The sequence below is a fragment of the Oxyura jamaicensis genome, chromosome 19 (genome assembly GCF_011077185.1).
Source record: "Oxyura jamaicensis isolate SHBP4307 breed ruddy duck chromosome 19, BPBGC_Ojam_1.0, whole genome shotgun sequence".
Lineage (NCBI taxonomy): Eukaryota > Metazoa > Chordata > Aves > Anseriformes > Anatidae > Oxyura > Oxyura jamaicensis.
In genome coordinates, this window is record NC_048911.1 from 10095395 (window position 1) to 10123087 (window position 27693).

General features: G+C 54.2%; 1 protein-coding gene across 2 annotated transcripts; it reads left to right on the forward strand.

Annotated features, from left to right (window-relative positions):
* Positions 1-1452: 1452 nt before the first annotated feature.
* Positions 1453-4175, forward strand: MRPS23 (mitochondrial ribosomal protein S23). Of its 2 annotated transcripts, none has more exons than XM_035343334.1 (5): positions 1453-1610; positions 1695-1862; positions 2407-2484; positions 2608-2735; positions 3854-4175. In XM_035343334.1, exons 1-5 carry the CDS (start codon positions 1567-1569, stop codon positions 4003-4005), a joined length of 570 nt encoding a protein of 189 aa, XP_035199225.1. In that variant the 5' UTR covers positions 1453-1566; the 3' UTR covers positions 4006-4175. The 2 variants fall into 2 exon arrangements, with proteins under 2 accessions (XP_035199225.1, XP_035199226.1); XM_035343335.1 differs by having other exon boundaries at positions 1475-1590.
* Positions 4176-27693: the final 23518 nt, after the last annotated feature.

Below are 27693 nucleotides of genomic sequence, written 5' to 3' on the forward strand. Positions count from 1 at the left end.
CCCCTTTCCCCCGGCGGTTGCGTGAACCCAGCTTCCAAGAAGCTCATTCCCAGGCCGCATCCTAGCGAGCAGGCATCACATCGGCCTTTGCCATGAGCTTCTTGGAAGCTGGGTTCACGCAACCGCCGGGGGAAAGGGGGGCAGGCTGTTTGCCCAGAGCAAACAACCTTGGTGTAAACTGTTGGATTTCATTAATCAGGGTTAAAAAAAAAAAAAAAAAAAAAAAATACGGGTTGGGGCTCGGTGGTGGCGGCCAGGCACCGTCTGCTGCCACCTCCTGGGCCCAGCGAGCAGTGCCGGGGCTGCGGTGCAGGATCAGGCCCTGGTGTAATGCTGCCGGGTGTTGGCTCTGTCTGGGTGAGACCCAACATAAAAGGGGACCGAAGGGAGACCCCAGCTCTCTGTGTGCCACTGCTGGGGGATGTTTTCAGCCCCCCACTGCTGCTCCCCAGGCTGCCGTGGGGGTGTAATGGTGCTCAGCTGGGGGACGGTGGACGGGGTGGGTGCAGAGTGCCATGGGGACAGAGGACGAGCCCCAGCCAGCAGGACCCCAGACGATGCCGGGCCATATGGACGTCCTCCCTCCTGTATGGAGATAAATGGCCGGCTGCGTGTGCCAGGACGCCTCTGGGCAGCAGTTTGTGGTGTGCCCTCTCCTTGCGGGAGCACCCAGCGCAAGGACAGCAGCTCCCTGTTCTCTGGGGCCAGCAGCTGTCCTGCCCCGTCACTCGCAGCCGCCGGCTGGGGCCGGGAGCAGGGCGGCCCGAATGGCTCCCTCGGAAACCGGAGACGGCAGCACCGCCACGTCCGGCACCCCGCAGGTGCTCAGCGTTAGCGGGGTGACAGCTGCTGCCACGGACCCTGCTCGGCCCCGTCTTGGTCTGCCATCGCTCGCAGGCCCTGGGGAGGCACAGTGCCCCCGCTGCAGGGTGGGCACGGCCGCCCCGTGATGGGGGGAGCATGGCAGGGGAACCAAAGCAGCCGCTGAGGGCCAGGGAGCGGCGTGTGCGTGGTTTTGGGGTGCAAGTGGTGATGTTTTACACAGCGTCCTCCAGGCCGGGTCCGTTCCTTGGCCCCTGGAGCACTGAGGTCCCCATTCGGCCTGCACAGGGGTGTGGTAATGCTGCTCTGGGACCTGTTTTGGGGCTTTTAGCCCCAAAAGAAGGATAAATCCCAGCAGGTGCTGCCCAGGTGGGTGGAGGGGACCCTCAGGGCTCTGGAGGCCCGTGGGGATCTGGGTCTCAGCCCCGTGCCCATCAGGGGCCACCAAGGGCGGCGGAAGGGTCCCGAGGGTCCCGACCCCGCGTGTTCGTGACCGGGCCGGGGGCGGTGGCGGGGCTCGGTCGTGGTGGCGCTGTCACTTTAAATGGCGGGGGGCGGGGGGGAGTGGGGTGTAAATCTGGGTGGGCATCCGCTCGGCTATCGACTCTTTCTGCCTGCGCGCCCAGCACGGGGCTGCGCGCGCTCTGCCAGCTGATTGGTTCAGCGGCGCGGAGGGCAGGCGCTTCCGCTTCCGGGCTGGCCGTTGCTAGGTGGCGACGTTGCTAGGGGCGGCCTAGAGCCGCCATGGCGGGGAGCCGCGTGCAGAAGGTCGGCAGCGTCTTCAGCCGGTACGGCCGGGAGGGGGCCTGGGGCGGAGGGGGAACGGCCCCGAGCTCCCCCGAACCCCCCTGAGCCGCCTCCTGTCCCCGCAGGACCCGCGACCTGCTGCGCATGGGGGTGCAGCGCCAGCCGCTGTGGTTCGAGGTGTACGCCGCCTGCCCGCCGCGCCGCGAGCCGCGCTACCGCCTGCCCCGGCCGCGATACGGCCGCGCGAGGGACAGCGTCACGGAGATCTTCTACCCCGAGGACACAGTGCGAGCGTGAGTCGGGGCACGGGGACGGCCCCTCGAGGCTCCCGGCCCGGCTCGGATCCACGGGGGACCCTCCTGAGGCCCCCAGGGTCCCCGCACGGCCGCACCGCAGCGCCGTTACTGCCTCGAGTCCTTCAGGCAGAGCCCTTCGTGCTCGTGTGTGTCACGAGGAGTGGCTCGCAGTGTTAAATCTCACAGCATCATGTCTTCTGCGTGCCTGTAAATACTAGTGGAGCTGCACGAGGCGCCAGGGGAAGGCTCAGCTACCGTGGAAAAGGGCAGGATGGGCCGAGCCGAACCCTCTGTGCAGAACTCACGGTGCTCCTCTGATGCAACCCTAGATTAACAGTTACATTCTGTAACGGGTACCTCTGTATGATCTAATACCCGTTGGAAGAAAGGAAGAACAGTTACGTGAATACATCAGGTTGTAGACTAAATTGGCTGACTCTTGTAGACTAAATTAGGTGACCCCAGTCTTGTTCATTTACTTCAAAACACGTCTGGATTTGATTGCTTTAAAACCTGAACTGTTTTATTTTTTTTTTAACAGGAAATTTTATAGAGTGTATGGAAGCGGTCCAAGACCTTTTGATTTAGCACAACCAAACTACAAATCAACTTGCCAAAGGTATTTTTTTTTTTGTTTATGTATAATTGAACTAAAAATGCTTCTGAAACTTGTCCCTGTCTCTTCTTAATCAGCAAACAAAAACACTGTTTGTGAGATTAAAAATCCAATCTTGAAATCTAGGTTTGTTGAGAAATACAATGAATTGAAAGAAGAAGGGAAAATTGAAGAGGAAAAATTGTTTGAAGAAACAGGAAAAGCCCTTTTAGCCAGTGGGATAATTTTGCAGAGAAGAGGAACAGATAAAGTAAGTATTAAATATTCAGAAAATGATTTGGCCTCTGGATTCAGAAAGCTTAATTTCTAGGTCCTAAGACTGAGTTAGCCCAAATTACATATTCTATAAGGTACCAGAGAATAAAATAGAACCTCTTCCGGGTTGAAGATAGCAGGCACACTTTTCTATCCCTTCTTAGTAATTAAGTATTCTAATGCAGTATCACTCTCATTCTTTAATTTTAATCCTGACTTGGAAACTTGTACATAAACTTGCTTCAAAAAACAAAACCGCTATCAGTAACAACAACAGAAACAAGCCACAGACTTATTTCAGTTGGTTTTGTAGTTTCGGGCTCGTGTGCTTATGTCTTTGGTAAGAAAACAACTCCCTAGAAGAGTTGTCCAAAGTGCCTGGCATCTGTTCTCACGGATGTAAAAGAGAGGAGACGGCTCCCGGGCATGTGGAGTCTAGTTCCTTGTTACTTCAGACAAGTGTCACGTAACTCTTGATGTAAAATGGGGTAAAAAAGCAATCTGATGATGCTTCCAGAACAGCGTGTCAGGTAGAGTAGAACACTGCTGCTCTGTGATGGTTAGCAATCTTTGTACTTTGTTCAAGTCTGAAAGATAAGCCGTTCTTTTGAGAACGCCGTCCTTTGAGTTTGAACACCCTCAAAAAGAAGGGAGAAAAACCGTTTATAAAAATGGCAGCTCTGTAAACTAAATTCGGTTGTCATTCTCTCCTGTAATGTGCTCGCCATTCTCCTCATTGTCCAATTACCCGTGGGCTGAGCATCCAGAGTGCCTCTTCAATAGAAGAGGCTGACCAGGAGCAGAAATTGGTTCTATTACAAGTATAATGTCCAACGAGTGTATGAAAAGATGAAATGGCCAGCTGGCTTTAATCTTTTACCTTGAGGTCAGCGATCTCATTTTCATTTCTTGCCCTGGTGATACTTTGAGACTGTACCTACTTCGATAATAAGCTAAGCATGAGTTAGAACTTAGCTGCCAGCTCTCTCGGACATTCACGCTGGCTGTTGCTTTCTGTTGCTCTCTTCAGTCGTGCTTTGAAAGAAACTTCTTGCAGCCATTTCTTTTGTTTGGTTGGGTTTTGTTTTGTTTTGTGTCTGTTTTTAACCGTAGGTAGCACAACAGAGTCACCAGGATGCTGAAGCCAGGGATTCTGTGCTACATCAGCAACTTCAAAGTGTGTTGGAGGAGATGCAGGGAAAGAAGAAAGATGTGGAGGAGCAGGCACCAGAACTGACAGAAACACAGAAGGAGAGCCCTGTGTCCTAACAGCTGTCACGTTGTCCTCACACATCCCCCAGCTGGGCGTAACGTGCAGGTGGCATTCACCTGCTCAGGAACCCGTCTGTGCACAGCCAGTGGTTATCAGATGACCTTGTTTTTGAATGTTGTCTCAACTTTTGAGGTGAAAAATTAAACGCTTTCTTTAAAATGGGAAATTCTGTCTGTTCAGGTGTCTCATTTGCACTAGTAAAGATGTTTCTTAACTTCTTGCAGCGACGGTACAGTTTGTGACAGTCCTGCTGCTGAAGTGTCCGATGCTGTTTGTTTGAAGCATTCTAACAGCTGTCTGGTGTCATCTTTTTATAGCTAATTCAGAAGAGATGCTATTTATATAATGTTCCAATATGTTCTCTGTTTCATTGCTTGCTTAAATTCCTGAGAGGATAAAGTATAATAATACCAAATAATTGGGATCTTTGAAAATTTTAGTGACTCTTAATGCCATCAGTCACCTCAGAAGTGTGAAGGAGGTGCTGTTATAACTGCTGAAGACATAGTTGAGTGCTGTTACAGAAACAGTCACTGAAAGTTGGGCACAGAAAAACTGGAAATAGCAATCAATCCTAGAATTCAGAGCTGATTAGACTTGCATTTTTCCCACGTCTGTGAACTCGATTGCCTAGGTTGTTTTTTATTAAGAATTTTGTTTTCAGGCTAAATGAAAAACAGTAACAAGAAGAAAACAAACAGGTTTAAATCATGTCAAGCAAATCTTCTGGCTCTCCCCCAAAAAGGAAAAGGTCAAGATTTCCTTTTGGTTTTGTACCTGCCTTCCGGACCCATCCTCCTCAACAGTTTTGTGACGCTGCTGCTGAATGCAATTCAATCAAACTCTCACACATCTGTATGGTATGGCGGTAAAAAAGTATGACTTAAAAACGCCCATCATTTGTTTTCGTAGGGCTTGATTCACCTCCTGACTGCAGTGTAATTACAGCGGAATTACTGAGCCTTGGAAGGTCAAACTTTACTTCTAATCCTGCTCAGTAATTCTAGAGGGGTACAAGACTTTATTGCAAGAGCAACACCCTCTCTGTCTTAGCGCTTCTGTAACTGTGACCTCTGGGCAACCTGTTTCTAGTCCCAGGGGGGTGGTGTGGATGCCTGGCTGTGCAAGGTGCTTCCACCTGGAGCAGGAATTACTGCCTGCATCACTAAATCCACGTGTAGCAGCCCCGTACAGAGGTGGATGCAGGGCGAGCATCCACGCAGACCAAGTCTGGGAACTGCTGTGCTGGGTCAATGGTAGGAGATGGGCTAATGTAAACAGAGGTGGGGAGTGAATGACAAAAAAAAAAAAATCAATTAAAACGGGATTTGGTCCAAAGCTATGCTGGAGAGGCGCCTTGGCCTGGCTTCTCCCTGCGGGTGCCCCACGGTGCAGCGCAGTCAGGCAGCGGCAGTAAGAACCCCTTCACGCTGCTGCTCTGAAGCATGGTCAAATTAGCTGGAAAAATAAATATGTGAGCGCGCATAAATATCCAGTGAGCCAGCAGAGGTGATAAGGGAGGTGCCATTCCCTTGTGGTGCAAATTAGGGAATTATTTCCTGGCAGCTCACGGGGCAGGGCCAGCTTTTGGGTCCCTGGCAGGCTGTTCTGTGCTGCTGCCTTGCTATGGCCGGTGGGTAGGCGGGGGTCAGCTGCCGGGAAAGGATGCAAGCTGGAGAATTTGGTGCAATTAGGGCAAAACACAATTAAGAGCAGAGCTCTGCGTTGTGATACCGCGCGTTTGATGGACGCATTCGCTGGGCTGGGATTGAAATGTCACTCACCGTGACCTTAGAGCAACACAACGACGTTAATTAAAAGGTTCTGGGCCAGGGCCTGGGGAGCGCGATTTATTATTCACCCAGCACTTCCTCCCCAGCAGCCAGCAAAAGGGCAGCGGGCTGGGGGGAGGGTGGCGGCCGGTGCCTCCCACAGCCCCCCCTTCCCGAGCCCCGCGGCCCCGGGGGGGCCTGGAACGGGGCCGCGGCCGGCAGTGGTCCGGCACCGCTAGAGGGGGGCCGCGCTCCGCAGGCTGCCCGCAGCCAGCCCCGGTGGGCATGGGGGCGATGGAGGTGGTGGCGGTGATGAAGGTGACGGGGATGGGGATGAAGGTGATGAAGGTGATGGTGATGAAGGTGCTGAAGGTTGTAGTGGTGATGATGCCGATGGGGATGAAGATGATTTAAAGTGATGGTGGTGACGAGTCTCTTGCTAATTCTGGTTTTATTCCTGTGTTTCTGCCCTACTCTGCATGGCTGCAGTGCCAAGCAGTACAGAAAATGCCTGAGATGGTGACGTTGGCCATGCCTGCGTCCCAGAGCCTGGTTACCACCATGGAAATGATCCCAAAGTTTTGCCCAGAAAAGTGAGTGAAAATTAATCTGTTTCCCTCAGGAGCAAGCCGGATATAAGGGTGGGCACAGGGCACAGAGTGAAGGGGGAGCAGCAGGGAGCAGGGCAGCCAGGACCTCTCCTTTGTCCCCTGCTCCCCATGCTGGCCCCTACCAGCCGGGTGTGCAGCGCTGCCCCTGCCCCCTGTGGTCCAAAGCCACAGATGTGACCTTGTCGCCTGCCCTTTGCCTCTGCAGGGCAAGCTGTGCATTTGAATAATTTCCTTGTGCGGGGCAAACCTGTCTGCTGGTGTTGTAACACTTGCTAATGACTGGAGCAAAGCTTTTGCTGTCTTGCAATCCTACACCCCATTACGGAGTAGCCGTGTGACCTTTTCTGAGCTAAATTGCTGACCTCCTTCCTCCTGAAAGATGAGTGGTGTGTGTGTAGCAGTTCCTCTTTCTGATTGCAAAGCTATTTTTAAGTGACAATAAATGCCAAAGCATCAGTTACAAGGTTCCTCACTCCTTGGGGCATCAAAAATGAAAGATAATGGAAGGCAGGAGGGAACCCGTTCTATGTCCCCGAGAGCCAGGCTGAAGGTTTTCCAAGGTCAGTTCCTAAAATGAGGGTCCTTGCCTGAAAATGTGGGGATGAAGAACTCGGCCAGTTCTCTAGTAGAGCCCATTGTGGACTCCAGAGGTCTCGACTGGAGTCAGGCACCTCTATCGTTGCCCACCACATCTCTGTGTGCCGCAGCAGCGCCAGCGATGGCAGCAGCACTGCCTGCTTCTGGCTTCAGGGCTCTGTTCTGACCCCGATGTGCTGTGAGTCCGGCCTGCGCCGCTGCTGGTGCTGCAGAGAGAAGTCTCCAAGGAGGTGACAAAAGCTGCTGGGGGTGCATTTGGGGCCCACAGGGTGCAGGATGAGCGGGCTGGGGCAGAGCCGGGTGGGCGCCGGGCTACATGCTGCGGCACATCCCGACCAGGCGCGGGTCACGCGCCCGCAGATTATCGGCTGTTCCGTGCTGAGGGCAGGGGAACGAAGGGTTTAATAGGCTCAGGCCTTGTGCTTGGAGCCGACAGAATAACTCGCCAGCTGTGCCAGGGAGCCTGGTGACCTGCCCGTGCCGATGCCAAGCTTCATTAAGGCAGGTAGTAAGGCATTTAACGTGGAAAATTGCAGCTCCAGATGAGCTGTTAAAATATTGCTTGTTTCCAGTTGTGACAGACCGAGCACAAACCCTCCCAGATGAGGGGAGCTTCGTGGTGCTCCAGCACCGTTTTTGTGTGGTCCAGCAGCACCGGGTGGCCCTGTCTCCCACCCGCTGTGTACAACATGCAAACATTTCTCCTTTGAATAATTTTCCTATAGACCTGCTCCCTTTATCCCCACTTTGAACCGTGGAATGTTCCAGAAAGCTGTCCCTGTTCAGAGCTGGGTACGAGGCAGTCTCATCACTTGGCGCTTAGATCAAGGCAAAAGCCTGCTTTGCATCACCTGGACTCGGGAAGCTTTCGTTTGGGTAACTGCTGGCTGTCCTGGAGGAGCAGGGCTTGGTGTGCAGGTGCTGCGAGCAGCGCGGGGCCGCGTTCTGCACCTTCAGTTCCTACTGCCTCTCCACTTCTGTTTTCCAATGAGTGAATCTTTTTTATTATTATTATTTTTTAACCCCATAGGCTGGAGCAAAGTGCTGCCTGAGGCACAACACGCTGCCTGTGATGGATGCACAGCGTTGGCCCCGCCATAGGAGAGCTCCTGGCCCTGTCTCTGTGTGCTCTCACCTGGTGCTAGAGCTGGGATGGAGCTTGGGGCCGGCCACCTGCTGCCCAGCGGGGATGTGAGACTGCGGCACGGCGGGGACACGGCCACGTCCCCGCTGCTTGGAGCCCCTGTGGCAGGAAGGATGCGCAGGGTCCCCGCTGGGACTCGGGCAGCTCGGCTGTCCTTGCTGCTGTCTCTGTGCTGCTGCTTGTATGCATATTGCAAGCTCATTCTGATGTGCGCTAATGCTATTATCCTCCAGAAATTGAAATCAAGTCTGAACCTATAATGTTTCACTGGGAGGGAATTGGGGTTATATATTCCTGTGTACAGCAGCATTCTATTTCAGTCATAGCATTTAATTATGATTGGTGTGTTAGTGCCCACCAGAGCATAACAAATTGTCATTATGTTATTCTGCTGAGTCTAATTTAATTGGCAAGTTGTCACAAAAGCAATTATCCATCATTTATTTTGTTGCCATAACCACATCTTGGAGAGCACCTGCTGTCTGAAGTGGAAAGGCTCTGCAGTCTCTTGGTCCTGGATTTCTTCCACTTGTCTGACACAAAGACACCATTTCCTCCCCTTATTTAAAAATATGTGCCTCATTTCCTGCTGCACTCTCATGCACGAGGAGATGCTGGGGGAAATTCACCGTGTGGGCAGTGACCTGCCCGAGCTCCTCCACATCCTGGGTGTCTGCCTCCGAATGAGGACAGCCAGCCTCTGCTGGGGACAAGAGGACACGGGGCAGGGCTCAGGGGGATGGGGCAGGGGATGTGCTCCCACTGGGGTCTGGCTGGTGCCTGGTTTCAAGCTCGGCTCCTTCTCACCTGCCTGCTAGCCAGGGCCAGAAATGCACAAGGTGCTTTCTGGGAGCTGCTTTGGTGGCTAATTGGAGACAAAAGTGTCCTGACTGGGTGCAATAAGCCTCCAGGAGCACTCATCCTGGGGCATGCAGCGGTGCTGCAAGGTGCTGCCAGCCCGGTGCCAGCCCCAGCGCCTCGAGTCCTCGTCCAGCCCACGGCACGGGCAGGGCTGCCTTTAATAAGTTTCTGATAACTTATCTGAGCTCCCATAAAGATTAGGAGGCTGGCAAGTGGAGATTAGTGGTTCCTTCTAATCTAGCAGGCAAAGCAATATCAGGCTTCCTGAGATCAGCCCCAAACTTCAGATCTTCTCCTGCCCGAGACGGTGCGTGGCTGTCACCTATTGACTTGTGAGGTTTTGGAGAGGGCACCCCAAATCCCGCAAGGCTAACGCAGACTTGAATGAACTTGAAGCCTGTGACTCACTGTGATAAATGAGTAAATAAATGAAAATCTGTTTTGATGTCTGTATTTCTCTCAGTTACTCCCCTCTCCGCCCTGTCTCTAATCTCTTCCCCTCTGGTAGTTCTGATTAGCTGCTAATGAGGAAAGATGATTTTGCAGTTAAAGCACAGGGAGAGGGTTTTGTTCCCGGTTCTGCTGCAGATACCAAGCCCTTCATTTTTCTGTGCCTTGATTTCCCCATCTGTAAACCAAGATACCATTCCTTTAAGATGGATGTTTTAAAATTAACGTGTTAGTATTTGCAAAGTGATTTGCTTCAAAGGTGGTGTGCGGCAGCTTGAAAGGGAAGGTTGGACCTGAGAATCTCAGCTGGAGCTTCCCCTGGAGCCCTGTGTGCCTGAAGCCTCGTGCCGGCAGCGTTTCCCTTCCCAAACCCGGTGCCTCGCCTGGCATTTATCAGGGGATCGGCTGAAGGGTGCCCTGATGCCATGTGGGTGCCGCCACTGGGTTTTCCTCCCCTAACAGCAGAGGCTGAAGCTTTCACAGGGACATGCGTCTGTGATGAGCTGGACTGTGGCTTGGGGACCCCTTCCCCCTGGGAGCTGTTTCTGGGAGAACAAGGGCACCTCTCGGCAGCACCGGTGGCCCTCACCCAGCACAGGCACCCAGCTCGGTGCGGGCTCGAGGAGGCACCGCTGCGTTTGCGCTCGGATCGCCTCCAGCCAGCCTCCTCGCTTGCAAGCTGTCCAATTCTCCGGTGCCGGCTCAGTGCCGGTGCCAAATTCCCCTGCCCTGAATTGCTTCTCCCCTCTCTTTGGCTCCCTGTCAGCTCTGGATGCCTTCGCATCGCCTCCCTCCTGCCGGATCCGGATCGGCCGGGTCCGTGGTGCGTGCTCGGAGCCCCCCGCCAGCCTCCGCCTGCTCCCGGGGATCCTGCCGGGGGGGATGGATCAGAGGTGGCTGCTTGAGGATTTAATGAACGTGATCAGATTCCCTCACATCTGGCTGGGGCACACAGGAGAACTTTCCCAGTGCAGGGAAGCAGCAGCTCGTGCAGGTGCTGGGCTGATTTACTGGTGACGCTCCTCGGGGCCACGGAGCTGCTGGGTGCGATAAATAACGCGCTGTAATGTATTCTTTAGCAAATTATAATGAAAAGCAGAAAACGTACAGAGGGGAGCAGACAAATACATTCCCCAGTTGGCAAGTTAGTGGCTGCTGGCAGCCGGGAAGCGGATATTTAGGAGGGTTTGGGAATTTCTGGGGCTTCCCCTGCAGATAAATAACCTCTCTGCAGGTGGGCTTAGTGGTTCCCTGCTGTGATCCCGATGGCAAAAAAAATCCTCTGGGGTGGCTGAGGAGGTTTGGGTGCAGCCCCTGAGGTGCCCCAGCTGGGAGGTCAGGGCTGAGTGCTCGCAGGTGATGAGATCTGAAGAGCCCTCGCGTGGCACTGTGGTGGTTTCCCCTTGATAATTATCAGCTGCTGGGGATGAGGCCCGTTTTTCTCTCAGCATCTCTGATTTTGGGGGCTGGGAAGCAGGGCAGGAGCTGGGATCCACGTCTCTTTTCCCAGAGCACGGAGGAGCCACCCGGGTTTCTGTCCGTCCGTGGCACCCCGACTCGCGCTGCCAGCAGCGTCCCCGAGCAGAGGCGGTGGCACCAGGGGGTGCTGCGTGCTCGCAGCTTGGACCGCAGACGCTGCTGCTGCGAAAATGGCAACAAGAAGAAGGTGACTTTATTTTACCTGCTTGCTTTTTATTGTTACTGCTTTCATTGGATTGCTCCCAACTCATGCTCGGGACGGTGAAGCCGTTATTAGGATGACATTTCTCACTGAAGCGCTGGATGCTCTCTCCACTCCTTGCTGTTGAGATATTTTAACTCCTGGGCTGTGGAGGAGGAACACCAGTCCCTGTGCTGGTGAGCAGCAGCTTGGGGCCGGGAGGGCCCCACAGCCTGGGACGGCCCCATGGAGCTGCCACCCCCCCCGTGCCCCTCTCCCGGCCCCACAGCTCGGTGCTGCCCCTCTGCACTTCCAGGGGTCTGGAGCCTGCGTTGGGGTCCCCAGTGTGCGCCCGATCCCTTGGTCAGTCCCACACATCGCTGCTCGGTGGTGGGCTGGGGTCACCTGGGATCCCATCAGCTCATCCCTCCCCAGGCCTCTGACAGTTTTGCCCACAAAACGTTGCTTCTGCACTTCTACAGCCTCTGACGTCCCAAAATGCAGGCGCAGTCAGGTAAGAGCTGTGTGGCTAACTGATGTGCTGTGGCAAAACGGGGAGCGACCTGCTTTATGGGGAGGCTCCTGTGAGTTGCAGGATGTGCAGAGATGCACAAAGGGATCGTCCCTGTGCCCTGCTGCCCTCTGCCATCTCCTGCCCACAGCCTGGGGGGTTTGCTTGATCTCTGCAGGCTGCATTGGTCTGTGGGCGAAGGGAGCTGTGGGAAAGCCAAGAATGATTCAATATAATAGCTTTTTTAAGTAAATTCCGCATGGAACGGGATGCGGTGCCTCTGGGCTGCTGGTGGGACTCGAGCCATGGGGTGGTGGCAGTGACCCTTGGGGGTGCTGCCCTGATGTTGGGGACCCCCCCTGGCTGTGGTCACGGCTGTGCCCCAGGTGGGGGGACCGTGGTGGAGCCGTGACAGCCCCGTGCACGGGGCTGTGCCATTGGTGAGCAGCGCATCACAGCCGGCCGGGTTTATCGCAGCAGAGATAACGCCGCTGTTTGCAGTCGTACAGAGGGAAAGATAAGAAGGAAGAGCTGGGGAGAGCTGGGCGAGAAAGATAAATTTACTGTACTGCAGGAAATCGAAATGTGAAACGGAGATCTCAAAGAACTGAAATATTTAAAAAGGTGCAGAGGCTGGGCACACCTGCGAGGCCCGGGCAGAGCCTGGCTTTGCACACACGTCCTTCTGTGTGGGTCTTGTGCCCGCTGTGTTCCCAGGGGCATTTCTGATCCTCAGAAATGGAAGGTTTCCTTGCTGCTGCCCCTGCTTCCTGGGGTACTTCAGGTGTGGTTTATGGTGGGGCCCATCAAAAGAGCAGCTTTAAAAAAAAAAAGTGCATGTGTCTGCAATTTCTTGGTATAGCAAGGTCACCTGGGCTCCATCTCCTGCTGCCGATGGCTCTCTGTTTTCTCATCACAGGACCTCAAAAGCCGCAGCCAAGAGCAGCAGCCCCCGCTCCGTGGGACATCGGAGGCGATTTGGGCAGTGAGTTGCAGCACCACAACTCCCTCCAGTGCCCCCAGTTCTTTGTCATTCAGGTAAACTGGGAAATCCTCGCTCACCTCAGCTGGACCTGAGCCGTGCCCCATGTCTTTAAAATGCCCTTCAAAGTCTAAATGCCCAAGTGAGAACATCTTAGAGTGTTTTTCTTCTGGCCCATTTAATTTTGAAACAGTGTTGGGAGCACTGTTAGTAGTACTAAACCCAATATTTAGGATTGTGGGATTGCAATATAAATAAATAGGAGTTTGCAAAGCAAGTTCAGCTGCAGTGAGAATAGAGCTGCTGGATTTAAGTGCTGGGAGCTGAGGAGCTGTGCACACACCTGGCAGTGAAATTGTCTAGCAGGAATAATGAAACTCGTGAGTGAGAACAAACTACTGGTCTGCGATGTCGGGAAGGAAATCAACATAACTTGATGGTGTTTAGTGATCCGAGACACATAATTAATAGCATGAGGAGGGACATTTGAAACAAGAGATATTATGCTTGTTTTGAAACCGGCCATCTCTGCCTGTGCTGGGCGTAATGTGAACCCTGGCGCCGGGGAGAGGTCGCCTGCTGCTTCTGCCTCTGCTCCCGGCCCATTCGGCGACCCACAGCGAGCTGTGCAGCCCGCAGCTTGCCCCTGGGGCTCTGCTGCCCACCTCGAGCCTGAGGCCCCCACGGGGCTTTGGGTGGGTTGGCTGGGGAGGGGATGTGCCTATCCTGAAACTGAAATAGTCGGGGCATCAGCCGAAAGGTGCAATGAGCACTGTTTGAGAGAAACCTGCCGGAGGGCTGGTGTCCGATGGTCATCATGCCAAGTGCTTAAAACGGTTTGTTCCTGAGATGAGACATCCTAGAAACGCCCAAGGTGGAGGGGACTGATACATCATTATTTCTTGTTATCTTCATCACTAAAACCGCCCTCTGTGCTGGAGCCCGGGTTAGGCCTGACGTGGCTGTGCAAGCGCACCAAGGGAGCTGGAGCCTTCCAGGCCGTGCTGCTGAGCTGCCTGACAGCCTTTAGACTTCAGAAGTGAGGCAAACAGAGCTGGCGTGCCGATCCGATGCGTTAATTGTTTGTTAACCTTTGTGTAACCTTTAGAAAATCCCTGGTGGGGTGATTTCCCAGCCTGGAGCATGCTGCGGGTGCGAAGCAGCGAGGGGTGCGCACCAGGGGGGCTGGCGCGTGTGGCCCCTGCCCCATCGTCCCCTTCCCCAGCTTGGTGGGGGCAGACCCCCCTGCTGCAGGGCTGCCAGGTAGGACCTTGTGCTCCCAGAATCGGTCAGGATCGGCCCCATCCAAGAGGTGCTGTGCAGCAGTGTGGCTCCGTGACCGGTGGTGTAAAGGAAAACCTGCTAATGCAGACCCATCCCAGCCCCTCAGTCCTCTTCTATGCCCCTGCCCCTCTCCATATCTGGGCTCCCCCAGCCGTGCAGGTCCCCAGACAGCAGCAAGCAGTCGGTGAGGGCTCAGCCTGGTGCTGGAGGCTGTGCTGAGCACCCAGGATGGGGCCGGATCCAGCCCAGCCTGTTCCCCGCTGCCACGCTGCAAGCAATCCTCACACTGTGCGGCCGCCAGATTGCCTTGTCCCTTCCAATAATCATTAACGCTGTTTTTTCCCAGGCAATCAGAAGCACTTTCCCCTCGTCTGGGTGGTCTTCTCCCATTTTGCTCCTTCCAGCCCTGGCATCCGGGGCAGTCACATCCCATCACGGTGGTTCTCAAGCCATTTGTGCTGCCTGCTCTTTCTGTTGCCACCAATTTAGTTGCAGCCCCCCTCCTTCCCTCTCTCCCTCCCTTGTTCTGTTCCCTCCTGTGCTCCCATGGGGTGCTTGGGAATGGAGCTCGGCCCCTGCAGCCCCCAGTACACTCCCAAAGGCTGCATTTATTATCACTGTTATTTATTTTTATAAGAGGCAGCATCCTTTGGCCATTTGACCTTTCTTATATATCCTGTTCTGTGCCTGCTTACTCCCAGCCGGGTGTCCCCACGTGTCCCTGTGCCCTGCAGGACTGGGCACTCTGTCTCACTGCTGTGTCCCCAAGCCAGCCGAGCTCCATCCCTCCCCAGGCTGCCCTGTTTCAAGTGGTTATTAACACCAGAGCCTTGTCCTCAGCGTACGCAGGTGGCAGCCTGGAGAGCAGCCACTCAGCAGTGGACTGCAAAAAAAAAAAAAACAAAAAAATCTGCACTGGGTATCAATAAATATATATTTTTGTATATATTTTTTAATATATAGGGAAATAAAAGATCACTTCGTAAAAGCCCACCCTGTTTCTGGTGCTCTAAGCACCAGTTCAGCAAAACACTTTAACCGGGTGGCTCAGTGTAAGCTCACACTTAAGTCTGTTGCTGTTCAGCGAAGTGGTTTGGCATGTGCTGAAGTGCTCTGCTGAGCCGGGGTTTCGCTGTAGCTCTGTTTTTCCTTGGGCAGAAGAATTAAACTCGGGTTGGTATCACCTATTAATAAGGCAGCAAGTATCTGAGGCAGTACTTGTGCAGTGCAACAGAGCTCATCATTTTTCTATATATGAGCAATTAAGCTGCACCAGGAGGCCTATGTCTTTATATCATCACCTAATGACAGTGCAAAAGTATTCAGGGGAAGGAGAGGAAAAAAAAATCACATCCATATTTAATTGGCAAAGTTATCACCTTCATTTCAGAGCCCTAACTTACAGCATTTCTGGCCTATTTCCAAGTCAGATCTATTTCCCCAGACTGGAGAGTAAGTAAAACATCCTTACATTATACTTCTGCAACAAAATGCCATTTCAAAGCTCACAAACACGCTCACGACTGCGGTAAGTAACAAAGAGTCTCTTTTCTTCACAGCAAACAGGAGTACCTTTGAGCTGTTAGATTCCTTTCATTTTTTTTTTTTTTTTAAGGAAATTATTTGTGTTATTGTTATTATCCAGCCCCACACTTGCCTGTCAGATTACATTTTTCATTGCGCTAAAACAAAAAGCCATCTGGAGCTCCTCGCATTCTGCTATCAGCATCGGAGAGCGGCAGCGTGTCCCTTCTTCAAGCCCGGTGTTTTTATTGCTCCCAAGGTCTTTTTTTTTTTTTTTTTTTTTTTTTTTTTTTTGTCTTTTTTTAATTCTCCAGTCTGTAGTTTTCATCTCTGTGTCCCCTAAGTCCCTCTAATTCTTGATTGTCTTCCTCGGGTCTCGGTGTCTTTGCGCAGGTTCCCCATCCCTCGGCCACGCGTTTCTCGGGTGGCAGCGGAGCTGGGAAGTGGAGAACAATATGGGCTGTCAGCTTTCATTAACCGTTCGGGGAAATCCACTGCTATTTCAGGTTCCTGTGTCTGCTCAGTCAAATACCTCATTTACCAAGTTCTTCGTGCTGTTCTGTAAGCCCTGCAGTCCTCCTGCAGGTTTTCAGCGCCTTGCTGAGGCCCCAGGTTTGATGGAGCTACCCGCCTTGCTTCCTTCTCTCTCCCGACTCTCTGCTGGGAGCTGCACTGGAGGCACGGAAGTACAGAAAGCTCCAAGGTGCCTGTGCCAGCTCTGCCCTGCACACACCTCGTGCTGTGTCTCCAGTGCTAGCAGGCAGCAGAGCCAGCAGGTGCGTGCTGGAGGTGGGGACCACGCAGGGCTGCAGTGGTGTGGGTGCATGGCTGACCCTCAGGCTCCAGCCGTGCCCCGTGGTGCCCAACGCCCCCAGCCCAGGCTGCCCCGGTGGCCGCACACGGTGGAGCAAGGCACGGGCACCCCAGGGTGTCCCAGGCACCCCCAGGGACACCGCGGTGGGACCCTGGCCCCGACCCCCTCTCATTCCTGGTGAGGAGCCCAGGAGAACCCCGTGAGAGCGGTGGCCCCGGTACCTTCCCCCCCCCCAGCTTTGTCCTGCTCCATCACAGGGCTTTTTTACTTCATTGTCTGTATTCTGAAGAGACGGGGAAAGGAGAAAAGCGAGAAAAAGGAAAGGAGAAATATCAATAACTTCCATCTCCTAAAACCCGGTAACTAGCCTTTGACACTTCTCTGCCACTTCATCTTCACAAAGCCCTGGCTCTCTGAAGATTAATTGATGTAGGCCACTCAACCCATTTTCAAATCCCTTTCGGTTACCATTTAAAACCTTCTGATTTATTTTTTTTGATAAAGTCACCGAGGCTTTTTATGGATTCTCACATGATTGTCCAGCTTGACAAATTGGATTCTTAAAGCTGATTCTTTAAAGAAAAGGATGTGGTTTGACAAGACAAGAAACAACTCATCTTGGAGACAGGAGGATAAATAAAAAAAAATAAAAGACCCCATTCTTCCACCGGGATGCGACTCAATGGGTGTCGCGCTCGTCACTGATAATCTTATCTGCCTGTGACGGGTTGGATGGGACAAAGGGCCTGGCCAGGCTTGGGGCTGGTGGCTGCTGATGGATAGGAGCGTCCTAGGTGATGGATGTCCCTGCCCTCGGGACGTGATGGATGCTCCTGCCCTCGGGACTGGGCTGTGCAAAGAGCTGGATGTGGCTGGTGAAGGGATGGGGCAGAGAGGCCTGCGCCTATCTATGGAGTCTAAGCAGGGCTTTCCGGATCCATCTGAACCCAAACGGGGACGTTCCTGTAAGATCTGCTCCCATACCCGTAGGCAACCCCTTGTCTGCAGGTACAAATGGCAAGCAGTAAAACCCGCGTGTGGAAACGTGGCCAAGGCTGCCTCTCAGAGCCGCTGCGCTGAAATGAGGAGAGCTGGGAGAGTGGCCGGGGAAATGTCATTAACGTGGCTGCTTAATGAGAGCTCTGCTGCTCCTCTGCCCCAAGGTCGAGCTCGGTGCAGCCTGGAGGCAGCAGGGATGGGCACGAGGGGACGCCGAGCTCCGGGGACATGGAGGTGTCCGGTGCTGGGGTCCATGCCCCGCTGCGGGCGCTCCATGCCGCAGCCTCCGTGCCGTGCTCGGGAGCCGGAGCACTCGGTCCTCCCAGGCGAGGCAAGATGTAATCTCCTTCTGTTTAAATAATATTTTAATTGCGGGCTTCTGCTTTCTGCTTTTTAATTGACTGCCTTTACTTTGAAAATTTCACACCTAGCAGTTGCTCCGAGTAATAGAAATGCATCACAACTCCTACCTGCTCTCTGTGTTGCATGACTCCAGGTGATACTTTACATCTTATTATGATTATTTATTATGATGTCCAGTTTAGTTCTGTAGCAGAGGGAGATCATTAACCTCTCCTGCAGTAAAGAGAACTCTCCATGTTGTTTTCAAAGCCATTAAGGCTTTGAAAACTCCTCTGATTTTTTTTTTTTTTTTTTTTTAAAGCTAAAAAAACCTACAGGGCTGCAGAATAAAATGCTGACACAGGTCAGCTAATGCAGAAGGAGCACAAACTGTCCTGCTGTGTCCTACTGAATCACAGACGGAGCTCCAGAACAGGGAAGAAGTAATTTGCTTGCTAGAAAACGGGCTCATAGTGCTGGGGGCCTGGAGGCAGGTGCCGGGGATGCTAAGCCCCTGCTCTGGCTTGTGTTTTCCAACCCCTCGCTCATCCACCAGGCAAGGTGCTCGGGTGCTTGGAGAAAGGGTTAAATAGGCAGGGTGTTGGCTATAAATCGTGTCTGCAGGTGCTGACCATGGCTGCTGCGCCTGCACACTGTGGAAATGGGGAGGAATTGTGATTTTCCCCGTCTGGCTGAGGTTCCAGGCCAGGTATGTCTCAGGGCTGGGCACACAGGCCAGCCCACTGGAGATTTAAATGCTTACATAGGGATTTATATACTGGGTGGCAGAAGCAAATGCTCCATCTCCACCCGGGCAGGTATCTCCTGGAGATGTGCATCCACACTACTGATAAAAATCCTGTCTGCAGTAAGAGGGACATGCTCTTCCCACAAGGTCACCTTGCTTCCAAGCCCAGACCCTCTTCCTTTACACCCAAAAGAGTCTGAAACGAAGTGTTCCCGGTCTCCATAAAACCTTGGGCTGCTTTAATGTGATGGCTGATGGCAATAAAGCCTTTGTGGATGTCCCTGCTTTTTGGAAGCATACCGTGCTGACCATATGGCTGGGGAATACCGAGGCTACGTTCATGATGGGATGCTAATGAATTGGTAACTTTATCTGGCCTGTCTGAACTTCTCAAGAGCAAGAAAGTGCTGTTCATTAAGCTCTTGTTAAAGTGTCAGTGTAAGGATAAAAGCATCTCTCTAAAAAAAAAGGCTGGAATTCCTTCTTCTTTTCTTCCCAAGTCTTCCAGACTTAACTTGCTCAGTTTCTCAGTTGTGGCTGGTGCCTTGAGTCTGGGGTCCTTGAAGGTGTCACGCTGGCAGTGTGGGAGTGGAGCGAGCCCTGGTCGCACCCTTGGATCCTCGAGCTCTGGAGGAGCAGCAGAGGTGGGCGCTCCCCGGGATTTGTAGCAGCAAGCCCAGCAGTGTGAGACCTGGGAGGAAACCTCGCAGACACGGCGCTGGAGCAGCTCTGTCAGCGCTGGGTTGGGACAAACGATGCCAGGGGGAAGCCACGGGGCTGCAGCGCGCTGCCGCAGCTGCGACACCTCGGAAATTACACAGGTACCGCCGCCACGCTGCGCCTCGGGGTCCTGCGTCGGCCTCAATTAATCACGGGGAAGGATTGTCCTTGCTGCTGCTGCCGCTCTCCTTGTTACGGCACGGGCAGGGCAGGATGAGGACCACGGCCCGGGGGCACACCTGGGCACGATGCCTCCAGCTGTGGCTGCTGCCTCGTGTCTGTCGTGGGGAGCTGCTGGGGTGCTCAAGTGTTGGGTCAACATCAGGGGAAACTGCTGTCATTGTAAGTGTTCCATGAAAACCAACTAAATGCCCCCAAATGTCCCGTCCCCTGCCCCAGGACCCCTGCATGCAGCACCCCCAGCTCCAGGTGATGCAGGGGATCTCAGCAAGGTCCAAAGCATGGAGCACCATCAAAACTCCTCCAGTGCCCGGCTCCTGTGGTGAGGAGGAGCTTCTGCGGTGGTCGCGGTCCCTCGGGGCTGGGTCCGGGCTTAGCAGCCGCTGCTCGAGAGCCGCTCAGCTCTGCTACACGCGCGGCGCGAAGCCTCTCCGGGGCTGATCAATATTTAATGTAGAATTTACAAAGATTGACTCGAGGATGCGTTTAAAATTGGAACATTAGCCGTAGGTGGCAATTTCTGAGACGCAGCAGTGGAGTTTGATTATTTAGAGATGGCATTTTGTACATTTAAAGTAATACTTAGGGCGGAGGGGGCTGCTGCAGCGCTCCCTTCCCCTGAGCTGTTGACTTTCCAATTCTTTTGTTTGTGTAGATCCAACATCAAACACCGCCTGCTCATCCATTGCCCGGCTGCGTTTGGGGGCTTGGTCCTGGGGGGAGAAGCTGACAAGGGAATGGGGCTGAGCTAAGGGCTGGGGGGCAGGTGGGCTGGGAGGGAAGCCCACACCTCCCCAGATTCTCGCTGCCAAGCTGCTGATCTTTCCCAGCGCAGCGAGGCTGGGGTGGGACGTTACGCACGCACAAAATACACACGTAGGCTAACGGAATTGCTGTTTTATCTTGGTTTGCTCGTGCTGCGAGCTACATTAATACGAGCTAGCAGACCTGAAATGGCCGATCTGAGCTGATTCGGGCTGGGAACGCAGCCGCTGCGGGAGTGACGGGGGCACGGGGCTGTGTGTGGGGGGACACCGGGCTGGGGCTGGAGCGCTTTACCCAGGGGTGCAGTGGAAGCACCTCCAAAATCTGAATTGCCATCGCTGTGCCCAGACGCGCAGGGCCAGGGCTGCCCGTGCATCGCTCCACCTAAAGTCGATTCAGGCACCAAGGGGAAACAGAAACCACGCGGCTGGGAAGGTGGAACAACTGGCCCCATCCCCGCAGTCCCTGCGAGGGGAAGGAACCCCCAAAACTGCTCGTATTATGGGGAGAAGTTATTTCCCTTCCTCCCCTCTAACTGTTCTGCTAAGTCTTTGCTCAATTTTGTATAACTAAAAAGCTTGAAAGCAGCTTGTTGCAAATATGGAAAAGGAACGCAGCATATGGATGTGACAGAGTTGTTCATAAATATGAATGTTTTTATATTTACCTCCAAAAGTTGAAACACCTCTGAAACCATAGCTGCCCTGTTGGGGTGCAGGACCCCAGAAGGACAGGGCTGGGGGATGCAGGATGGCCCCCCCAGCTCAGCCTCAGCATTGCCATGTCCTGGGGGCGTTCAGAGGCAGGGGGCCCCTCGGCGTGCTCCCACAGCCAGGAGGTGTTGGCGAGGGGCACAGGGACCCCTCCCCAAGGCAGCTCTGAGCCGTGGTGCCTGCGGGTGGCCGAGGCCCCCCCAGGCTCTGCCCACTTGCGGGGACGGGAAGGGCTTGAGGGCCACCTGTGGTGCTGCCCTGCTTGGCTCTGGGGCACGCGTGGCATCTCCTTCATTAAGGTGCTCTCACAGCTGCCCCGCTCTAACGAGCAGGAGGCTGCTCGCCTCTGTTGGGTTTTTAATCTCACTTAGTTCACTGCTTATTCTGTAAGAAGATTGAAATAGCAGCGGGATGCAGTGGGCCACGTCACGGCGTGCATTGCAAAGCTGCGGTGATGGAAATAGTTTCAGAGCAAAGACATTATTAATGAAGAATGTAACCAGGGGCCGGACGCCAGGCTCGTGTACCTGATGCTCACCCGGGCTGTACTTGACCAGCACATCAATCTGCTGCCTGCATTCATTCATTTTTTAAAGCATCTTCGCTGCTGCTGCCCGCCTGCCTGGGAGCTTTGTGCCTCTTCAGAGAACCAGAACCGACGAGCCCTTATGGCTCCACGTCGGGACGGAGAGCTGCCGCGTCCCACACCCCTGCTCTGGGCTGTCCCAGGGCATGGCAGCCCCCTGCTCACCCCCACAGAATGACAACGGACCCCCAGGGCCTGCGCCTGGCTCGGAGAGCAGCCCCTGCCCCAGGCTGTGGGTGCGCATGGAGGTGCTCGGCCAAGGGAAATGCAAATCTGGGACAATCAGCCTGCACGGCAGCGAGGTACGAGGTGATGAAACCCAATCAGTTAATAACACTTCACAGCAGCAAAAGAATTGCAGATGATCGTGTTTTTAAATATTTTTTTTTTCTTTTTTCTTTTTTTCTTTTTTTCCCTCCTCGACAGAGCTATTCCCCTGGAGGGCTCCTGGGAGAAATCTCACGTCAATAAACCCCAAGGGCTTCCCAAGCCCAGGAATGGGAGCCTCAGCAAAGCTCTGGCACTGCATCCTGCACACCACTGCGGTTCCTGTAAATGCATTTTTGGGATGCGCCAGCCCTGCTGCCTCGCAGAGCCCCTCTGCCCGTGCAGGCAGGTTTGGTACCGGGTGCTGTGCCCCGTGCCCCCTGGCTGGGGGGGTCCCTGGGGTCTGGGGACATGGGGATGAGCACTGCGGGACCAAAACGGATCGACAGCCACCGCTGACGAGCATGAGAAAAATAAGGGTTTGAGACCCTGATAGTAATCAAGGCTAATTTGTTGATTTGCCATCCGGAACCATCGCTGGTGTTATATTTCTCCCCGCAGTTTGCTGTCTGTGCTGGGGGGAGGCGGCCCCGAGCGGGCTGTGCTGCTTGGTGAGGGGCTGCGGGGTGACGGAGGGCAGAAGGTGAAGTCCCCATGGGTGGCCATGGCCAGGCACAGCCCCGGCTGGCCGCCACCTCCTCCAAAGGCACCGGCGAGTTCCCAGCCTGGACAACGCAGCATTGAGCTGCGGCAGGGAAAACAGGCTGCCGGGTCCCAGAGCTGGCATGAAAATAAAATAATTGCACTTTGCTAGCAGTAACGGCATAATTTTTGTGGCTCAGCATGGAGCTCCTTAAGACATCTTTCCCCCCTCCTGCAGTAATTTGCATTTCACTGCGGGGTTCGTTTTGTGGAGCCAACATTGCTGCTGGGTGCGGGTCCTCAGCGCTGCGCACGCAGTGGGTCAGATCCTGCACCCGTCCCCAGGCGTGGGACTGTGGTAAGACGCTGGGGACAGGGGCTGCACATCGCTGCCACCATGCCTGCAGCAGGTGAGTTCCTCGCCCTGCCACTTGAACCTTTCCAGCCTCCTCGCGGTCATGTTTTGGGGCAATGCTGGCATTTAACACTGCCGTGCTTCATGGTCTCCTGTTCTCCGAAGGACACAAAAAGTGGTGGTGACGGCCGAGCCCCCGAGGCGCCGCGCTCCCCACCTCTCCTGCGCAGGGGCCAGGAGACGGCTGCACCAGCTCTGAGCCCATGCCAACGGAGCCCTAAAAGCATGTCAGAGGGAAATAAATGTACAGCCAGAGGTAGTTTGACAATAAATATGTCTTTTTTTCATTTTTTTTTTCTGGTGCTGTAGCAGATCCTGTACCCTCCCGGTGTGCAAAGAGCCAGGAGCAGGGGAGGGGAGCGTGGCGCTGGGGGGCCTGCCCTAGGGAGCACCACAAGCAGCTGGGCCACATTCAGAAGCTATGGACTGAAACCCGCTGGTCAGGAGGAGGCAGGAGAAACCCCAACAACCCCAGCTGCTCACCCAGGGTCCCCTCAGCTTGAGGGAGCTGGGCCGAGGCCCCTGGGGAGCTGCATGTCCAGCTCCCCACTGCTCGGAGGCACCAGCGCGCCGCGGCAGCACGCTGCGCCGAGGACAGATCTTCCTTAAGTCTCTGCAAAGCCACGGATAATGCACTGCGAGAGGGAACAACCGGGATGAAAAATAATTGCACTCCTATTTTTCTCCAGCTTTTCTTATCAATGACTTTATCACCTTTGGTTTTATTTTACACCTTATTTAGACTTTACTGTAATCCCAGCTATTTCACCATTGACACCTCCTTAATGCCTTGTCTAACACCTCTGACACCTCTGGCTAATGCCCAGGCCCTTCTGCAACACCGAGCAGCTCCAGCAACAACAGAAAAGAGCTGCAACGGAGAGAGAAAAATTATTTACTGCTCAGGAGCTGTGTGTGAATAATGGCCCGTGAGGACGAAGGGGGCTCGCCCCCACCCGTGCCGCTGAACTCTGCTACCTGCCCACGTCGGTCTGCAAGGGGCCGTTCCTCGCCATTAGGAGCTTGTGCAGCAAGTGCTCTGCAGAACGGAGAGGCAAGGATTTATTGTTGGAGGGAAACTGCACGCCGGAAAGGCTCAGCTTGGTCAGCTGAAGCAGATTAATTCCCCTCACTTAGGCACACAGCGCCCAGCCCAGCCACAGCTCCAACAACAGCCCATTGCCCATTGCCCATCGTCCATTTTCTGTGACCCATCGTCCATTTCCTATCTCCCATTGCCCATTTTCTATCTCCCATCACCCATTTCCTATCTCCCCTTGCCCACCAGCCACCTCCCACCACCCCACCGAGGGCTTCACCACCCTCCCCAGCGCCCTGGCTCATGCCCCCACCCTTCGCACACCCTTTGGGGGGTGTTTTTGCCTGGTTTCACCCCTCACTGCCAACCCACCTGTGCTGTTTTGGGGGCTATTCCCCTTTTTGTGGCTGGGGAAGGTCTGCCCACCTGGAGGGGGCACACCGAGGGCGGCTGGGGTCAGCCTCATGGCCAGGTTTTTGGGAAGGAGCCGCTCTGCAGCCTGGGCACTGGAGATAATAGCAGCGTGGTGTGTTTCTGTTTGTTTCTTTTTTTCTTTTTCTCTCTGATCTCTGAGCCTAAAGACTATTGCTACATTACCTAGATTTAACTACCCATTACACAAACTATATCTCTAAAGCGAGGGATATGGCAGCTTTATTATAAGTTTATTACATGCTAATTCAAGCAAATAAATTTGCTCCAGCTGTGGAGCAAAGGAGATTAATAACCTCGAAGATCACTTCGCTGCTTTGATGAGTTTCTTGAACAGAGTAGAGTATATTTAGGAAGAGCAACTAGATTAGTCAAAAAACCCCTTTAATTATTAGTGACACTGTGCAAACTGCTTCATACGAGTGGAATACCAACTACTTAACTCCCTGACCTTATTATTCAAATAAACACTTCTTATTATAGCAACATGACTTGCTCGTCAACACATCAAATCAGCTGCCTCGGTGGTGGTTTGGAATGTCCCTGCTGTGTCAGCAGAGAGCATACGGCCTTCATTAGGGCCGTAATGGCCTTGGAGGTGCCGGCGCTCCTGCGCGGGGATAATTCGAAGACCCCTGCGCAGCAAGCAGGGGGACATGCCTTGCTGGACCGGGCTCAGCACTCGCCCCTTCCCAAGCCCAGGGTGCCTCAGACATGTCTTTATTCTGCAGTCACTTTGGATTTTCTGGAAGGGCAGTACAGCAGAGGGCTGGAGGCAGGAGCAGCTTTGCCCTGTCCCTGCAGTGACCAGCACCGGTCCCCAGCATCCTCCTGCCCCCTTGCTTCATGCCCCCGTCTGTCTCTCTGTCCCAAAAGGCAGCCCTTCTGCCCTCAAACAGTTTCTATTATATGTAGAGCAAGCAAAAATGATGTGTTAAATACAGCCCAGGCTGAAGCTCTGAATCAAATCAATTCTTTTTTGATTCCCTGAGCTTTTGAATTTTCAGCCCCGCTGAAGAATTGTTAGCAAAAGAATAGGGCTGAAGGAGCAATCCTTCCATATCGCTATTGACTCAATTATTTTGCCTCTTGATTTTCTATGAAGCGGGCCGCAATGCCGCGCCGATATGCTGATTGCTAATGGCAGAGCATTGTGAAGCGTCGCATCCGAGGCTCGGGGTGGAATACCTTCATCTCTGGGCTCACCGAGGGCTGCATTTGGGACCTGGTTTTATTTTGATTGATGCAAACCGCAATGCACGGGGGGATGTGCAATGCTCAGAGCCGGCCTTTAAGCAGGAGCCGTGCCGCTGACCTTCCCCTGCCCGAGCGCCGCCGGCTGCGCGCGATATTCCCGGCGCTGCCGGATCGATGCAGCAGAAAGCGGAGACGTTGCATTTACACAGTGTCACGACCATCAATATTGACAGCTTGAGCGCCTGCCCTTCAGATCGGCGAGCTGCCGTGGGTTGTTAATGCCCCGTCCTCGCAGCCTCCTGGAGCGCTGGGGGTCACCAAAGGGTCCAAGCCCAGTGCGTGGCCCCAGATGCCGAGCACTGCCTCTCCCCAGCACCATCAGGGCAGGGGACAGGGAAGGTGATGGGAAAGGGGCTGGGGCTGGGGATGTGGCTCCCACAAGGGCAGAGAGGAGGGTCTGCAGCCAGCAGCCCTGTTCAGGTTCGCTCTTTCAAGATAAAAGAGAGGTATTCCCCACCTATCAAAAGGTGGTGACATAATGGTGGAAAGCACTTGGATCTTTGGATGAAAGGGGCTGAGGAGGAACAAAATGCTGCCTCGCTTTGAAGGTGCGAAATCCTGTACAAATCCTAAGCAATTTTATTAGTGGCTCAAATGCACCGCAGGCATAAAAAGACAGAGGTACATCCTGTCTCATGCTTATTATTTTTGCTGCTGTTTACATTGCAGCAGTGCCCCACTTCACCAGCTGCTCGTTACTCACAAGCAGTGCCCCAGCCCTGCTCTGGCATGCTCCGAAAAGCCAGGTGGAAAGCAGCAGGAGGAGCCCGGCAGGAGCAGCGCCCGGCCCTCAGTGCGGGCTGAGTTGTGGTGCGATGCCCCAAAGCCGCGGACCTGGGATGCGGGATGGCCCTGCCCCGTCCCGTCCCAATGCCCTAGCACCCTCCCAGGGCTCCTGGCCCCCAGCAGCCTGTGAAAAATCAGCCCTTGCACAGAGGAGCCTGTGCACTGGGGAGTGGAAAATTGGAATGGGATCGGGATCAGTGGAGCAGCGGCTGGCCCCGGGCTCTGACCCCTGCAGCGCGGTGCGGGGATACCCAGAGCAGATGAGCAAGAGAGCGCCGGAGCAGCCTGCCGAAAAGGCAGGCTTTAAGGGGAAATTTAGCTTTCTATTTCAGTAACACTCGAAAACACCTTCAGCGCAAAGCTGTCAGGGGAGGGAAGAAAAAACCCAAAATCAATATGAAATGATGATTTCAATTGGAGCCATTTTCAAAGCTGTCAGGAGCTGCGAGTGAAGTGCAGTAACCGGAAAGGAAAAACACTTTTATTCAGGCTCCTTTTGGAAAACAGGGCCCTTACGAAGCAGCTCGTGGTGCCGGGTCTCAGGCAGAGCAGGGGTGGAAGGAGTTTTCTCTCCAAGAAGGACTGGTGGGGTGGGGGGGAAGGGGGATTCCTCCCTGTGCTCCCCATCCCCAGTTCTCTGTGCTCCTCCATGTGTGTAGCCAGACCCTGGCCCTGTTGAGCAACTCCTGATGTTAAGGGTGGAACTGCACAGGGCAAAAGCAGCCGTGGTCTTTCTGGCTCTGCAGACCCCATCCCCGCCACGATGCCCTGATGGCAAATGGGATTTTGGAGCTCTGGGCGAGCCAGACAATAAAGCTGGGGGAGCTCAAGCCACCTTCATGTCTGGGGATGCTTTAAGCGATGGTTTTGTAATTGCTGCCTTCTCTCTGCGGCTGGCTTGAGACGAGGGTCGTTTGGTTAATGCACGTCTCGGTCTTCATTGCCTTTTTAACTAGTTTTTAATCAGTAATTATTACTGAGCGGGCGCGATGTGTGGGCTCCTCTTGCTCCCTCCCCAGGCGAGTGCCACTCAATATGTCACGGCAATTAGTGCGCGGTGGCGACGGGGCGAGGGACGGCCACCGCTGCTGCCACCGCTGCTGCCACCCCACGCTGGCTCCTGGAGAAAGCCCAGGAGTGGAGGAGGATGCAGCTGAGCGTCAGAACCCTTCTGGTTCTGTTTTCACAGCCCATAACAAAAACACGGCAGGGCTCCGATACAAAGGGACGGAGTGGGTCAGAGCCTTGGACTTGCCGTTTGATCCCCTGCAGCCAAGCGATTCCTGAGCCGTGGATCCCAGCAGCAGGCACCAGCCCGTGGGAGCCTGCCCTGCTGCTAATTGCAGCCGTAAGTAAATAGCAGGAAACCTGGCTAGGCGGCCCCAGGAGGAAGGCAGCGTCCGTGCCCTCCACAAAGAGCTGAGGATCGCGAGCATCTCTCCTGACAGCACCTGGCGACCAGCTGAAAGCCGCAGCCCCGGCACGCTTGCCATAAGGAGCCTGGCGTAACTGTCCATGCCTCACGACACCTCACATAGTCGGGAGCAGAATGGTATGGGGGATTTGGGGGGTCTGTCCCTGTA

What these genes read in the sequence shown, in the direction of transcription:
- MRPS23 (XM_035343334.1), top strand. Translation starts at nt 1,567, where the DNA reads ATGGCGGGGAGCCGCGTGCAGAAGGTCGGCAGCGTCTTCAGCCG. An exon ending in TACAAATCAACTTGCCAAAG is followed by an intron (nt 2,485 to 2,607) that starts GTATTTTTTTTT and finishes CTTGAAATCTAG; the next exon opens with GTTTGTTGAGAAATACAATG. An exon ending in AAGAGGAACAGATAAAGTAA is followed by an intron (nt 2,736 to 3,853) that starts GTATTAAATATT and finishes AACCGTAGGTAG; the next exon opens with CACAACAGAGTCACCAGGAT.